Here is a 16,841-nt window from a genome sequence, read left to right on the forward strand (position 1 = left end):
ATTGATTAGTAAATCCTCTTCATCCACCCATCTTTGTTTTGGGCTTTTGTTTTGGAAATAATAAAACCTTTCCCGCATCCGGTTTGAGCATTCCAATTCGGCTAGCTTCACGCTCTACAATGGGATTCCGCGCGTTTTCTGCTGAGCTACTTGATGTTGACGGACATTCTGCTGTTCTTTCATATCACACGTTGATAAATAAAATGTAAATCTTGGACAGTTGTACTATTGGAGACGTTTAATCATGTTGCTGCCATCTGATGTTGCGCGTCTCGTTCTTGGTAAGTCATACAACCCACTTGTTTGCTCGTAGCCTTTCTATGATCTCCACTAACGTCATGCAGAAGCTAGTTACATGTTAGCCGGTCTCTGGACAGATTATATTCATTATTTGTGACTTGGTAATGGTTACTAATCCGAGGGCAACAGTATCGGGTACATGGACACAGGTCTACACGCGTACAGTATGCTCTCACTCTGTTTTGGAATGACTTATCCATATAGAGCATCGTGCTGGAGAGTCACTATTCAGAATCAACTGTAAACAACTTAAGAAATTATGGCAATAAGACATAGGCTACGACGTCTTTTTCATCATCTGTAAAATGTTTGCATGCTGATACCGTCGGTGTTGATATTGCCGTCAGTCTTGTCTTAAAACACACACGACGACATTAATGTCACTTTGTTCCGTTTACGTTAACAGGATACTTGCAACAAGAAGGCCTGACTAACTCAAGTAGGACATTCATACTGGAGAGCCCCAGTTTGAAAGAGTATGCAGACCATTGCACCGAGGATGGCCTTATTCCAGCCTGCATGTTTGTAAGTAGACTATTGGAGACATTTATTTCCAGGGCTTGACATTGACACTTTCCAACTGGTCACACGCTGGCTGTTTTCAGTGTCACTAATCCTTTTTCGCTGCCAGCTTATCATTCATTGACCTGATTCGAAACAGCAACTCTCTCATCTAAAGCCCACCTCCTTACCCATTAGGCCATGGCTGCCGACAGTAGCCTATATTTGGAACTAGGTATATTGTTGAACCAGATCGAGGTTTTGCTTTTTGTAATGGTACAAAAAAGTTTGGGTAGCTGTCAACCCAGCATCGAACATTGTGATATTTTGGCTGACTAAAACAAGAGTTCCATCCGAATGCTGCAGTAGGCAGTAGACAACACTGCTTGCTTACCAGTAGCTATCACTCGGCGCCCTGACCACCAGTTTCTATGTAGAAAGCCAGCCAATAGTAAGCACAATTCACATCTTCTAACAGCACCACTATTTACATACGTAACCTTTGACCCATATTGGTGGCTGGGGGGCCACCCCTGATGGCACTAATAGTAGTGATGGCAGTCTGGCACAAGCGCGCGTGTTTCGTGTTTCAAACCATCAACTGCGAAAACCATTAAACCACTGTTCCGAAGTTTGCTTCAGTACGGAAAAACCACGTGATATATTACGTATGAAACAGTAAACTGGTTCAGTTTTGTTCATTGTTTTTTATATCTTTTTTTTTAATCCTGTTTTTTTTCTGAAAAGACTTTTCTACCTTTCGTATGTTGCTCATGAATGGAATTGATGAGTAGGCTATTTGACAATAAAACATCACAACATTTTATCTCTAGGTTGAATGGCCAGTGACAGGAAAACCACTAGCCCCAGTGAGCAAAGTGGTTAATGTCAAGCCGTGGTTATACACACAATTGGTGGCTGTACATAACAAATGTGTGCACACATCATTAAACCTTTCTCTACTACTTTTTCAGTCGCTTTTTGGGAAGAACCTGGTGACCGTATTGAATGAATATGTAGCTGCTAAAACAAAAGGTATGTCCACATTCCATTGATGATGACGAGTGTAAATTAACGCTTCCAGAAATGCTTTAAAAAACAAAGCAAACAGAAGAGATTTTCTGAACAGATTTTAATGAATATACGTACGTGCGGTTTTGAATATGCAAGTATGGTTAACAAATTAAAATGTGAACACACTGATAACACCCTGATGAAGTGCACAGTTGGAATATAATACGTTTTCTTTTGATGGTTTGCTTGTAGAGATGAGTCAGGAGAGCCAGGTTCCTGCCATGTTGACCTCCTTATGGAAGAAGCTGGATATCACTCTAAACCAGATCAAGTAAGACCCTCATTTGGCACTCATGGTCCTTATTTCCAGAACCACACTGGAAATAAGCTGTAAGCTTTATTGTGTTATCCTGACACTCTGTTTTTTATCTTCAATATGGGGTGTGGTATTGAAGATACTTATGTATTTAATTTTATATTAGAACTGAGAATGTCAAATAAAATCAATCAAGCTATCATTTGTAGCTTATCCTGCCTTTCCCTCCATTAATATTGTAGTCATATGCATGTTTTGTTTATTTGATTCCATTTTTCGCCCCAGGTGTGTGCAGAATTCGCCAATTGTCCACACCAGCCAGAGAAGTAAGTGAAGTTCCTTTCTATTTGTCTTTTTTATTTGTAAGTCGCTTGATAAGTAAGTCATTTCACTACAATACCATGTATGTGACAAATAAAATTACTTGAACTTGAACTTGAGGGGCATGTGGCTCCAAATGTCACACTGTGGAACAGTCATATGAGAAGTTTGAGCACCCCTTCGCTTGGCCTTTTGAAGCAACAGCTTCATTTCATCAATTATAGTTTGTACGCCAATATTGCAAAATTGAAATCCAAAGGATGGCAAATAGACATCTATTTACAAGTGACTACAAGTTACTAACCAAATTATAGACTTATGTTGGCTGTTAACCACAAACATTCATTCTTTTCAGTCTGTAAAATGTCATCTCAATTATTTTAAAATATCGATATCGGTAATCGGCCATAACAGTAATGTTAATCGGATATCGGTATCGGACAACATTTTCACATTGGTAGATCTCTATACATGGGTTTACTGTTAGTAAACAATCCCTGGTTGCGCGACCCTGGCTGCACAGTGTTCAACCTCTGATTGTTGGAAACTGCTGTCGGTCAGAACTTTTAACTCGCATGGTTGGTTGCTTAGCTCTTGCCCCTCCTCACAACACAAATGTTTTTAAACAAAAAACCTACATCTTGTGAATTTTTTTTTTTCTTTTTGCTTTTCGTTAGTGCGTACAAAGAGTGCCATTATGAGGCAAAGGGCTCTGCAGAACTCCCTGGGATCCGCCAGCCCAGTCAGCGTTGTCGTTGGCGACTGTGCCTCTACGCCGCCCAGCCTGTACGTGTCAAGTCCCGTGGGCACCCCCCAGGTGGCGCCAGTGCGCACGCCCTCCTCCTCCTCCTCCTCCATCATCTCCATCTCCCAGCACACACGGCTGTCACCCCTCTGTCCCAACCAGATACAGGACGGGAGCCGCGTCTCCGTCAGCCAGAGTCGTAAGTGAATTGACACTTTTGTCTTTTTTTTTAAAAAAACATCCTTAATTTGCCTAAACACGTTTTATTTCCTCAATATTTCAGTTTGGTGTTTAGTACTTTTGTTGTATAGTACATAATGTTTGTAAGTTGTAATCATGAAAATGAAAACAGAAGGAAGAGAGTAACGCGAAAAAGGGCAGCGAAGATTGTGTTCTGGCCGATTTAAAAAATGCGTTTCAGATGGACAGATCGACGGACGGATAGACATGCCCTCTTAGAGAGATGCTAGGACGCATTTAAAAATGTAATGATGAGCTTCTTCTTCTGTCCAGACAACACCCCACTGCAAGTAATGGTTCCTGACCAGAGGCTTATCCCAGGCCCTTTGTCTCCCGCTCGCCGGAAATGGTAAATCAAGTCAAGTCACATTTGTTTACTTTAAAGGTGCACTGTGTAATGTGTTTAGCAGTTTATTTCCAGAATTCATGCTGCCCATTCACAAATGTTACGTTTTTCATGAATATTTACCACCACCATCAAAAACCAAATCCTAAGCTTTCATTATGACTAGGAAAACTGCGTTTTTTATGTGTGAATGTTGGGTGTATAGAGGAAGGTCTAGACCAGTGTTTCTCAACCTTTTTTAGGCGAAGGCACCCTTTCAAATCATGAAAAATTTCAAGGGACCCCAAACCAACAAGCCGTAACATGGCATTGCATTGCACAAGCTTAGAAAAGTAACACATTTGGAGACGTCACACAACCTACGTTCAAAGTTGCAGCTGGGTGGGGCCTATATTTACTTTATTGTGCGTAAATGGATTCAACTGACTAGCATTAACTTATCAATTTAGACAAATATGTATTATATAACACAATTTATTCATCAGCCACGTTTCCGCGGCACCCCTGAGGTAGGCCCGCGGCACCCCAGGGGGCCCCAGCACCCCTGTTGAGAAACATGGGTCTAGACAACTTTTAATTTCCTTGCGGATCAGTAAAGTGACTCTCCTCCTTTCCTCAGTGACTCCCCCAGAAGACGGGGCGGGCCCCCCACTGCAGCCAGTGGATCTGCACGGGGGCACACTGGCCTCCTCCAAGAGGGACAGAGCGAAGAGACTGTCTCCGAAAATTTCCCTGTGAGTATATATATTTTTTTAAGTTTATAATAGGTCATTGAAGTAAATGTTTTTGTGTAGCAGTCCTGGAAGTTTGTTTTCCAAAATGCAAAAGAGATCACTAGATATAAAAGTGGATACACAGCTATAATAATAGAGATGTTTTGGAGTAACATTTTTGGTAAAAGGAACAATGTCCGTGTGTTGCTTTCCCAGCAAATGGTCATTGAAAATGCCCGTGAGAAGATTCTGAAGGATCGCTCCCTCCAGGAAAAGCTTGCGGAAAATATTAACAAAATACTTGCCAGGTAAAGATTCATTTAGTATCAGCTCTAACTCTGATCACTGATATGTTTTGTGCATCTAAAACAAGATTTCTAAAGTGTGTGTGTGTGTGTGTGTGTGTGTGTTCAGTGACAACAGTCCACCGGCTTCAAAAGTGGCGACCAGTTCAGTGGACCATGATCAGTCAATTGATGAAATTCTCGGTTTACAGGTAATATGCAAGTTCACTTGTTTGTGTACACCTCATACAACAATTTTGTCAGGTTGTAAAATGAACTGGAAAAGCATGAAGGGTTGATGGTAGAGTATGTCATTTTTGTAGTTTTTTTTATTAAGTTGTGATAGGCCACCACTCATCTGTTGAGAAGGTACAGGATTCAGTAGAAATTTCTGTATAAAAAGGAGACAATTTGCACACTTCTGGTCTTTTTTTGTGCAAAGAAGGTTTTCTTGACTAATGTTTTTGTTAAAAAAAAACACGAACATTTTATGCCAACTAGTGCTCTAAATTAACTTTTTTCATCACCAGCTCAAATGGCTATTAGGTGTTAATCTTAAGTTCATCTGTGAGTCAAGGCAGGTTTGGCAAATACTTTTAGCAGTACTGTATAATGTATGTTGTGATGTAATGATGAACTCTGTGTTACTAAGATTTCAATATATTGCATTGTATCCTTTGATGTAACGGTGTACTCTGTGTCACTAAGATTTCAATATATTGCATTGTATCCTTTGGTGTAACGGTGTACTCTGTGTCACTAAGATTTCAATATATTGCATTGTATCCTTTGATGTAACGGTGTACTCTGTGTCACTAAGATTTCAATATATTGCATTGTATCCTTTGATGTAACGGTGTACTCTGTGTCACTAAGATTTCAATACTGTATATTGCATTGTATCCTTTGATGTAACGGTGTACTCTGTGTCACTAAGATTTCAATATATTGCATTGTATCCTTTGATGTAACGGTGTACTCTGTCACTAAGATTTCAATACTGTATATTGCATTGTATCCTTTGATGTAACGGTGTACTCTGTGTCACTAAGATTTCAATACTGTATATTGCATTGTATCCTTTGATGTAACGGTGTACTCTGTGTCACTAAGATTTCAATATATTGCATTGTATCCTTAGTTGTAACGGTGTACTCTGTGTCACTAAGATTTCAATATATTGCATTGTATCCTTCGCGCAGGGGGAGATCCACATGACTGATAATGCCATTCAGGATATTTTAGAGCAGACCGAGTCTGACCCAGCTTTTCAAGCACTCTTCGATCTCTTCGATTACGGTAAGGTTAGGTGAACTAATGAGCTTGCCTAGTTATTGTTGAATGGCAAGATGGTGTTTAGTTTTACTCACCAATTGTAGTAGTATTACCCCATATCACAAATTGACATTTTTAAAAATATATATAGTTTAGAAGTACTATAAGGAAGGCCATCATAGTAGTACCATATCATAATTGACATTTTAAAAATATAAATAGTTTATAAGCACTAGAGGGAAGGCTAAACGCATAATATCTGATCCACACCACCCCAGCTACACACACTGCCCTACTACTATCTGGCTGCAGATACAGAAGCATGAGTGTGTACACACCAGCTGACAGATGCCAGCCATACACTGTGTGATTTCCGGCCTGATTTTACAACCTCGTGACTTTTCAGGTAAAAATAAAGCCAACAGCACAGATGACGCGGAGCGGGACCAGAGGGAGCAGGGCTCTCAGGACATCCCCTGCACAGATGAACCCACTAGTGATACCATTATGCAAAGTATGATGCATTTTTTTTATTATTTGGTAAAAGGCGTAGTCCACATACGGAACTATGTTCTTCTCTGACTTGAGATTTGTTCATCATACTGTATCTTGTCTTTGTGTGTGGTTGTCATACTGTACCTTGTCTTTGTGTGTGGTTGAAAAAAAAATCTCTGACCAGCTGCCTTTCCTTCCAAAGATCCTCTCCAGTTAGACTGTACACCCTGTGTCCCATCATCATCGTCGTCGTCTTCCTCTGCACCGAGATCAAAGGTGGGAGCTGCTCAGGCGCCCAAGAACAAGAGGAAGTCAACGGCGTCTTCCAGCAGTGTGTGTAAGAATGCCGCTCCAACCGTCAACAACCCTCCTGCCGACGCCAGCCAACCGGTTTCCATAAACCAAGCCTTAGATCAACGATCTGCCTTTTCGGACCCTAAGCAGAGAGGGAGAAAGCGGTACACGCAAGCTCCTCAACTCTCCTCACAAGGCAGCAGGTGTGCAGTAATTGTGGAGGAAGAGGTGGAGGAGATGGAATGTATTGAGGTGGACAATTTTGAAGCACCTGAGATGGACTTGGTGGTACCACTGATGGATACGCAGCCAGAAGCTGGTGGCGGTGGTGGAAGCACTGGAGAGCCGACAGGCTTGGCAGGCAAAAGCCTCTTAATGGAGACCACGTCAGTCCTTCCCCTGGAGACCGCATCAGCCGTTCCCCTGAGCGGTCCTCTTTTGGCAGTGTCGGCACAGGAGATCAGTTTGAATGGCCAAGCAGGGAAAATGCCACAGTCGCTAGATGGCCCCTCAGCCAACAAAGGGGTTGTTGTTGTCGGGGAATTGGACCATCCTGGCAAACGAGATCATCTCATCAGCTCCCTCAACGCCAAGAGCCACCAAAGCCAAGAAAGAGTAGTCACACAGGTGCTCCAATCACCACACGCTACAAGGGGATCATCAGCTATCATCTCCTCTGCTGTGACCACATCGACTCCTGCCTCCGCCTCTCGTCCCGCCACTGCCACTGCCGCCGCGTCTGCTGCTTCCCCGTTGGTCACGCAGAGCGACCCCAGCCAGATCGTCTCCCTGAAGATCATCGTCAGCGATGACAAAGAGCCATCTGCACCGTCTTCCGCAGACGCCACGCTCAGCCAAGCCGTGTCCAGCATCGTGACGACGCACGACGAACGCCTTCCCACCATCTACCTCTCCTCCCCGCCGCCCAAGTCCCCGGCCAAAGGGCTGTTGTTGTCGTCGAACTCCGGCGTGACCTCCGAGGAGACGATGCTGGCCGTCAGCTCTCTGCAGAGGACTGAGGTCAGTACAGTCAGGACGCTTTACATTCTTTTTACATTGCATTAGCATTTAGCAGACGCCTTTGGCCAAAGCGACTTACAAGGAGAGAAGCTAGCCCTACGGCTTGGAAATACAATGTGATTTCTTAAAAAGAAGATTTTTTGATCTTTAGACTTAGGCCACGGTAGGGCTGAGGCTTTTACATTCTTGTGTATGCTTTACGTTGTCTCTTACATTTCAATATGCAGTGAAGAGTGACTATAACGTAAATTCATTGTCATTCCATAACTCCGTAGCTGCCAACTCCTGCTGGCGCTGACGGGCCTCAGGAGGCGGGCCTCTTCCAGCTGTTGCCGATGGCCGCGGGGCCCAGCAGCTACTTTGTGGTGACGGACAAGATGGCGGCGCCTGGAGACTGCCGGCCTGCAAGTGTGGTGGTGGTTCCCGCCAGTGCTCCGACATCCCAGGGTCAGGTGATGAACTCGTTGCCCCAAGTTGCAACGCCACCGCGGTCACATGCGCTACCACAGTCTTATGGTGAGGCTCAACACACACACACACACACACTGTTTAATTATATAATTCTTAATGTATACTGTTCATGTATCACTAATTCCTGAAAGTTTGTCAAAAACACATCCCACCCTTATATTACGGCGGAGCATTAGGCTCAATAGGAGAAATATATTTTGCAAATCTCTGAGAAAGGAACTCAGAATTTTTGAGAAAAAAGTCAAAATTTTCGAGAAATAAAGTCAAAAGTTTTGAGAAAAAAAGACGAAAATTTAAAAGTCGAAACTTTCGAGAAACAAAGTCGAAAGTTTTGAGATGCAAAGTCAAAAGTTTTGACATACAAAGTCGCAGATACATTCGTCTCGCATTGTCCTCTGTGGTTCAGCAGGATACCAGAGTCAATGTACAAGTGTATGCCACATTATGCGATATTCGGGTATATGTGTCGAGAGGGACTGTGGTTGGTAATTCAGTGTTGCCGGGGATGTTGTCCGGCTGTTAGCCCCAAGTATTCGGCTAGTGTAGCTAGTTGCTCGTGCTTTGTGGTTAGCTTATTAGAACTAGCCCTTGAATGTGAGCTTCGCTGAGTTCAACCAGACAACTTGGCAGCAATAGGCAACCTCCGCGGCAAACACCTGTTAGCAATCACACTCCCTCTCGACACATACTATCTGAATATCACATCATGCAGCATAAACTATAGCATCTGCAGCCATGGATCCCCGGTGTCCTGCCGAACCGTCAAGAAGAGTGTGGATATCATGTGAATGTGTGACTTGACTTCATGTTGCTGCTCTTGAAACAATCTGCCCGACCACATCCAGAATAGGCTACCCCTTCACTGGCCATGTTTAAGCAACATCTCTCACATCTCTTCCTCCTGCAGGCTTATGGCTGCGTTCCACAAGCACATTCACTTGCACCAGAGATTTTATTAGGGAAGAACAGGAAGAACTTTGCTTGCGCTCACGCACTGACGCGCGCACACACACTTAGCTACACGATAGCCTATCCTGTGAAGCGACCTTGGGTGTTTTGGAAGGCGCTATATAAAACGAAAGTGTTATTATTATTATTGACTTGACTTAAGTCGACTGTCCCCCTCCCAGCCCCAGCCACTCTCACCGGTCTCAGCCATGAGTCCACCGCCAGTGAATGTCACTTCCGTGGAGGACCGCCTTCTTCATATTTCTGACTTTTTTCTCGAAATTTTCGACTTTGTATGTCAAAACTTTTGACTTTGCATCTCAAAACTTTCGACTTTATTTCTCGAAAGTTTCAACTTTAAAATTTTCGACTTTTTTCTCAAAACTTTTGACTTTATTTCTCGAAAATTTTGACTTTTTTCTCAAAAATTCTGAGTTCCTTTCTCAGAGATTTGCAAAATATATGTCTCCTATTGAGCCTAATGCTCTTCCGTACTTAAAGGTGCTAATTTTGTTGGAGATCATTTACATTTTGCAAATTACTTTGGTGGCAATGCAATTTCCCATTGGGAACCAAGTAAGTTGCTAACTGGTTAGCAAAGATACTTTTGAGAAATGGGGTCCAGAAGTGCCATTTTTAAAATAATGTTAACATGGTTGTACTGTCATTGTCATGCTGTTCACCTAGTGAATGGTGGTTTCTGGCTGATGACTCTGCAGCTGACCCATGGTACACCGGAGGAGGTGCAAAAGTAGTGTAGGTGATGCGCGCACATCCAGTAAAACAGGTGCTGGATCAAACAAACGTGCGTAAAAGAAGAAAGAAAATCTGCACACTGTTACTGCTCACCGATTTATTGAACACAACGTTTCGACCTCAGGTGGTCTTCGTCAGGTGTATAGGTCACCGATTTATTGAACACAACGTTTCGACCTCAGGCGGTCTTCGTCAGGTGTATAGGTCACCTATAAACCTGACGAAGACCACCTGAGGTCGAAATGTTGTGTTCAATAAATCGGTGAGCAGTAACAGTGTGCGGATTTTCTTTCTTCTTTTACCGGAGGAGGTGCGACAGGCAGCAATGGCCAGCAGGTTTTAACAGCTACCTGTACAATCCTTCTCTTTTCTTTTCCCAGGTTCAACCATCATCATCTCGTCGCCGGGGCAGGTGCAGTCCATGTTGCAGTGTGGAATGGTGCCCGTCTCAGTGATGGGTCAGAACAATGCAGGAAAGCTGAATTTTGTTCCCAATCATCAGGTACTGTTTGGCGTGACAGACTGGCTTCATGTTTTTTTATTTTTTTATTTTACCTTTATTTAACCAGGGAAATAAAATCACATTGATAATAAAATTCTCTTTTACAAGTGAGCCCTGGCCAAGGCAGCAGCACACTTCACGAATACATTTACAGACAGGACACAGACAAAGCAGAACAAATCAATATGGATGAAGAGATAGAATTACACAATAAAAAACATAAAATAAAAAACATAAAACAAGATTAAAAGAACATTACAAGATTAAAAGCAAGTTTAAAGGCCCATTTATACCCTACGGAACCGGACGAAATTCGTCTTTCCGGGCCAACCGTTGCTCCCGGAGTTGCATTCATACCTCCGTCCGTAAAATTGATGTTACGTAATAAATCCTCTAGAGGGCAGAGTCGGTTGACTATGAATGGACAGTTGCTGTGGCAGATTTGTGTTCATTTACAAATTATTTAGCCCAAATAAAATAGCCAGACCTAGGATTCACGGAGATAACACACTGAAACAACTTTAAGATTTGTGTAATGATGTTTAAACAAATCCAGGAGGCTTCGTGCTGGCCATTTAGGTTTGTTGTTGGGAAAACGAACGTCCTCCGAGCCCAAATGTAAACAAATGAGGCATGTTTTTAGCTTCGCTAGCATGGTAGTGGAAATGTACTCTTTCACAAACTCACCGGTTATTTAATTAACTATTTGTATAGTTTTTAGATGAAATACTTCTCTTCTTCGTTGAGTTTTGTGAATTGGTGTCTTTTTCACTTTACTGCCACCCACGGATTCCTCTGGTATTGCTCCGTTTTATCCGTAGTCACCGGATTGCTAAGCACTCGACCAACGGACAAACTGACGGATGAAACGACCCCCGGAACCGGGTGAAAGCGTCCGTTTCTGTAATTACCGTAGGGTATAAATGGGCCTTAAGGCGTATTTATTTCATGCCAGTGCATTCTGCGTTGAGGTGTGACGCTTTTGCAAAGTGAAGTTGCCTAAGATTGTCTGTCTCTCTCTCTCTCTCTCTCTCTCTCTCTCTCTCTCTCTCTCTCTCTCTCTCTCTCTCTCTCTCTCTCTCTCTCTCTCTCTCTCTCTCTCTCTCTCTCTCTCTCTCTCTCTCTCTCTCTTCCTGATTTTTTTTCCCCCCTTCTCCATGAAGGTGATCACTGTTCCCTGCAGACCAGTGACACAGCCATCGCTGGTAGCAAAACCCAAACCAGCTGCTCGGCCGGCCAATAGCAGCGTTGGTGAGGCTCTTTATTTATGAATGTTATTTATGAATGTTATTTTTCACAGTGAAAAATGCAATTAAAAATGGAACATAGTACTTTAATTCTTTTTTTCTTGCATGGCAGCTTTGCCACTGTTGTGTAAGTATTTTTAATGTTTTTAAAGTCGATTGATCTTTTCTACTTCTTTTAAATGTCATCATATTATCTGTTTCAGGTAAGACAGTGAAGTCGAGCAGCAGCAGCAGCAGTAGTGGTCCACATCAGAATGTAGCCGTGGCTTTGACTTCCCCGAGCGCAGCGGCGACCACGAAAACCGCCGCGCCCCCGGGGCACGTTCGAATGCTGCGCTTTGACCAGCCATCAAGTAACTCCCCAGCGCAGCCGCCGAGTCAGAGTTCTGCTGCCCCAGTCAGACACGACAACTCAAAACAAACGAGGAGTTCGCCCCCTGCTAAGAAGCAGACAAGCGCAGAAGGTGGCGGTGGCGGCGGCGGCAGTGTGTCGTGTAAAAACCCTAGCCCCAAACCGATCATCCTTGGCGGGGGAAGTCGTGCCAGCAGGAGAAGGGTGGAGATCCAACGTGTGGGCGACATCACCCCGCAGCCCTCAGCCTTCCCGGACAACAACAGGGACTCGTCAGGGAAGGAGGACCAGAGTTCTAGGGACAGGTCTGTGAAGGAGTCGTCTAAAAGGACGGGCGCCAGCGAATCCCGCGCCACCTCCAAAGCCACCACACCACCAGCCGTCGAGCGTGAAGTGACGTCTTCAACGGAGTCCGGCAGGACAAGATCTCAAAGTCGGAAACCAGACATGGGAAATGCATCTGTTGTTAACGCTCAGGTAGGGCTCTGCAATTTATTCAATTTGGAATATATATATATATATATATTGGATATATATATACCGGTATTGCTGTCAAACAATTTCAAATTTCATAATATCGAGTTGAAACTATGAAAACATTTTGTCATTTGTTTATACTGCCAAAAGGTAGACCGCAACACACTCCACTCCACTTGAGCCATTGCGAGCATAACACTACTGTGTGTTTCTCTATGGCCCTCCACCCACACTGCAGAAGGGAGGGAAGATTGTGAATTGTTTTACTTTCTCAACGGGGGCGCTACAGTACCCCAGGGGGCGTTGGGAATCCCTAGGGGGGCGCGTTGAGAAGGATACAGCTGAGAGGGGGTGGAGCTTAGTTGCCATTAGGGGGCATTGGTTTATTCTACTTTTTAATACTAAGGGGAGTGTTGTCAGGCTTATGATTAGGTCAAGAGGGCGTTGTAAAGCTTCTGATGAGGCCAAGGGGGCATTTGTTCAAAACAGGTTGGGAACCACTGATTTAGCATAATTATTTGTCTTTAAAAGGAAAATCGTCTTAAAAAAAATCGTGATATCAATATTACCTGAAATGAGCGTCATATTGAGTTTTCTCATAATCGGTAATTGATTTATTTTGTCTCAGGGTACTAGGGCCTCCTCCGCCGAGCACAGAGCCAAGTCAAGCACACAAGCCAAGAGGGACGAACAGGAATCAGCCACGAAGAGCCAGAGCAGCACCATCACGGAGAGACCAGGGCCCCCCCCACAGGAGGAGCCCTCCCCAACACGCGTCGCCGCAAACAAAGAGAACGAGCAAGAGACCCAAAAACACCCCTTGACGGAAAGGAGCTCCGTTGGCATTGCAGGACGACTACGCGAGTCTACAACTACAGCAACAGCAACATCCGCCGCCTCTGCAGGGCCGTGTAAAGCCTTAAGCAAGACCAGCCCGCTCACGAAACAAGCTGCCGAGATGCTTCAGGATATCCAGAGCCTCAATCCGTTGGCTAGTCCGGCCAAGAAACCGGGGCTGGAGCTGCCCCTGCCAAGGACCCCCGGCCTCGGACGAGGCCTGAACAACGAAGACTACTTAGACGGGCTCCGCACGCCGAGCAGGACGCGGCAGGGCAGAGACAACCGGGAGGGCACGCCGCGTCACCTCCGGCCGCCGGCCACGCCCGAGCTGCCGACCTGCAGCCCCGCCAGCGAGACGGGCAGCGAGAGCAGCATCAACATGGCGGCGCACACGCTGATGATCCTGTCCCGCGCCGCGCGCACCGGCGTCCCCCTGAAGGACCGCCCGCGATCGACCGGCAAGAGCAAGAAGCGCAAGCAAGGCGATCCTAGCCCTAGTGACAAGAGCAGCGGGAAAAAACCAAAGGTGAGTTTATAACGATAATATTAATTATATTCTCCACTGCGTTGAAATTTTGACCACATCACATTTCTGAAAATCCTGCGCAATCCTGATTGGTTCTGCTGCATTTTGGGCATGGGTGAGCGGTTAGGGCGTCAGACTTGCATCCCAGAGGTTGCCGGTTCGACTCCCGACCCGCCAGGTTGGTGGGGGGAGTAATCAACCAGTGCTCTCCCCCATCCTCCTCCATGACTGAGGTACCCTGAGCATGGTACCGTCCCACCGCACTGCTCCCCATGGGGCGCCACTGAGGGCTGCCCCCTTGCACGGGTGAGGCATAAATGCAATTTCGTTGTGTGCAGTGTGCAGTGTTCACTTGTGTGCTGTGGAGTGCTGTGTCACAATGACAATGGGAGTTGGAGTTTCCCAATGGGCTTTCTTTCATTTTTCATTCATTTTGGTTCGGGCGCAGGGCGTATCCTAAAGTCTTCCAGACCCTCGCGTGAGCTCACAAAGCTGAGTGCACGACGTACTCGAGGGTCTTATCTGGCAAGAGTCAGGCTATTACAGATGTGGTCAATTGACTAATCTTAGGTGAATGAAGCCATTAGTAACCCCTGAGTTAGGCTGATCCAGCTGACCACTTTGACTGACACAAAGTTTTTTTTAATTATTTGTGTGCGAACTAGTAGACCAGCACATTGGAACGCTTGTGCTGACCCTCAATAATTAAATTGTCATGATGACAGACATTATGAAGACATGATAAGAAGACATTAAAATACTGTATGATTCATGGAGATTGATTATGAGTATTGCAGTAAGAACATAACGTAGCAGGGAAGAACCTATTGAAAAAATCTCATCTGTTGTCCACCATTGTTCTTTTTCCCCTTTCACAGAAACAGAAGAAGATACTGGATTCTTTCCCAGATGACCTAGATGTGGATAAGTTCCTGTCATCACTCCATTATGATGAGTGAAAAAAAAAGATAAAACGTTGTTGCAATGTTATGCTTACATTGTTTTTGAGCCCTTCATCGTAATGCCTGAGTTCTCATTGTGAGGTCAGCAGGACTCCGCAGGATTTTAAACAGAGTTCTATGGGAACTGTAGAATGTTGAAGTAAAACTCTAGAATTGGGGGAAAAGCCTTACTCCTGAAAGGGTTAATGATGCCTCAATAGGGGCTCAAAAGTGTGAATCACACTGCTGTATTTAAAAAAAGAAAAAAACCCTAGTCAGGAAACTGTACATACATCGTATTTAAATATATTGTAAATAAACAATTGTTGATATTTTGTATTAAATACATCACTTTTAAATTGTCATCACCTTATTGAATTATATAAATATCACAGGACCTCTGTTGCTTAAGTTTATTTGCGGACGTGTATGTGTATAGCAAAGAACCTCCACTCGCAAGTCGTCTAACTTCACACCTCAACCACATTTCTTTGGCCCTTGAAACAAGTAGAATATAAAATGCCCATAATAGACAATTAAAATGTAAACAAAGTTTTATCCTTGGGTAGCAATGCAATGCGTGTATTATTTCTAATCACTGACGGCACAGTGTGTCTGCCAGGAGAGGTCTTATGTTCAGCCGAGAATCGGGCCGATAGTCGTGTGATTTCGAGCCCACCTTTAAATTGGTTTGCTCTTCATGCCTGCTGCTACCTTCCTGTCATTATGACAACTAGCTGCTGATGTCAACTTTATTGGTTAAAAGGCAGAGGTTAAGTTGCATCTTCCAGGTTTTCAGTGTAATTAACCCAGTTTTATTTATCACTGCACACCTGGTTATTATGCAGTTTTTTGTGGAATGGGATTCAGTGATCAACCCTAAATGTTATGTCATATAAGGTGAATGATGCCTAAAGCAGCTGCTGTAGCTTTGCTGTCTTCCGATACTTAAATGAAGTTAATGTAGGCTAAATTATAATTATCTTAGATTTTTGGTTCTCACCACGAAGTTCTTCTTGCCCAAGTTTTAAAATTGTTTTGTCACATCACAGCTTCCATACTTAAGCTCTTGACTCACTCTAGAAATTGTTGGTGTGTGTGTGTGTTTGGATATTACAGATTAAGCTATTTTTGTCAGCCTAAGGTAAGTTTTGTTGAAAATAAACCAAGCCTTGTAAGGATTTCATGAGGATTTTGTTATTTTCGTAAAGATAGACAGGGGCTAAGGGGAAGATGTGGTTATGAATCACATTTGCGATTGTATTAATAAAATGTGAACTTAATCATATATTCACACTTTCGTGTCTTCTTTCCCAGTCCCCTTTCAGAGGTTAAGTTGCCCAGTACGGGTCTTGGGTTGTTCGAGAGGTGATGCGATAACTTCTCATCTCCGGTTCTCTTTCATTCAAGTCAAGTTTGGCTCTTCTTTACATTGCTTTGTCCTATTAGCTTTTTACAGAAACTGGATTGTTCCAGTCATCCATGGTTGGTTTTCCCAGGTGACTTGAGTAAAGACGACGATGACGTATTTGTCAGTCAATCAGATACATTGTAGTTATAGTAGTCTATAATTGAAATGACAAATGTTAACATTTAAAGCCGTTACAAAACATTGATTGCCGTGTCAAGTGCTCTACAGCTATGATTAAAATCACTTAATGGAATAAGGTCTGTTAGTTTCGAGTCCTTTTGCAACTTGTTCCATGTTGTTGGGGCGGAGTCGGAGAAAACAAAAGCCTCCCTCTCTCTGCTTAGTGCTTGGACACAAACAGAGAGCTGTAAGTAGGGAGCAATTTGCGTAAACTGGAGAACAAATTAAAAAATGAGCTTATTTGCCTTTGTCCCCCTGTGCTCTCCTCAAATGATGTGACAGGCAGTTTAACATTTTCCATGGCATCTCTAGACTTTGTCATGTCT

General features: G+C 43.8%; 1 protein-coding gene across 1 annotated transcript; it reads left to right on the forward strand.

Annotated features, from left to right (window-relative positions):
• The first annotated feature begins 117 nt into the window (after nt 1-117).
• npat (nuclear protein, ataxia-telangiectasia locus) lies at nt 118-16,212 on the forward strand. The gene is made up of 19 exons (XM_063204677.1): nt 118-281; nt 707-825; nt 1,776-1,836; nt 2,068-2,146; nt 2,417-2,457; nt 3,130-3,396; nt 3,711-3,786; nt 4,403-4,517; nt 4,713-4,804; nt 4,911-4,992; nt 5,983-6,079; nt 6,462-6,569; nt 6,753-7,864; nt 8,140-8,380; nt 10,420-10,541; nt 11,705-11,792; nt 11,992-12,617; nt 13,246-13,983; nt 14,862-16,212. Exons 1-19 carry the CDS (start codon nt 245-247, stop codon nt 14,940-14,942), a joined length of 4,182 nt encoding a protein of 1,393 aa, XP_063060747.1. The 5' UTR covers nt 118-244; the 3' UTR covers nt 14,943-16,212.
• Nucleotides 16,213-16,841: the final 629 nt, after the last annotated feature.

Source organism: Engraulis encrasicolus, chromosome 8 (genome assembly GCF_034702125.1).
Source record: "Engraulis encrasicolus isolate BLACKSEA-1 chromosome 8, IST_EnEncr_1.0, whole genome shotgun sequence".
NCBI classification, from domain to species: domain Eukaryota; kingdom Metazoa; phylum Chordata; class Actinopteri; order Clupeiformes; family Engraulidae; genus Engraulis; species Engraulis encrasicolus.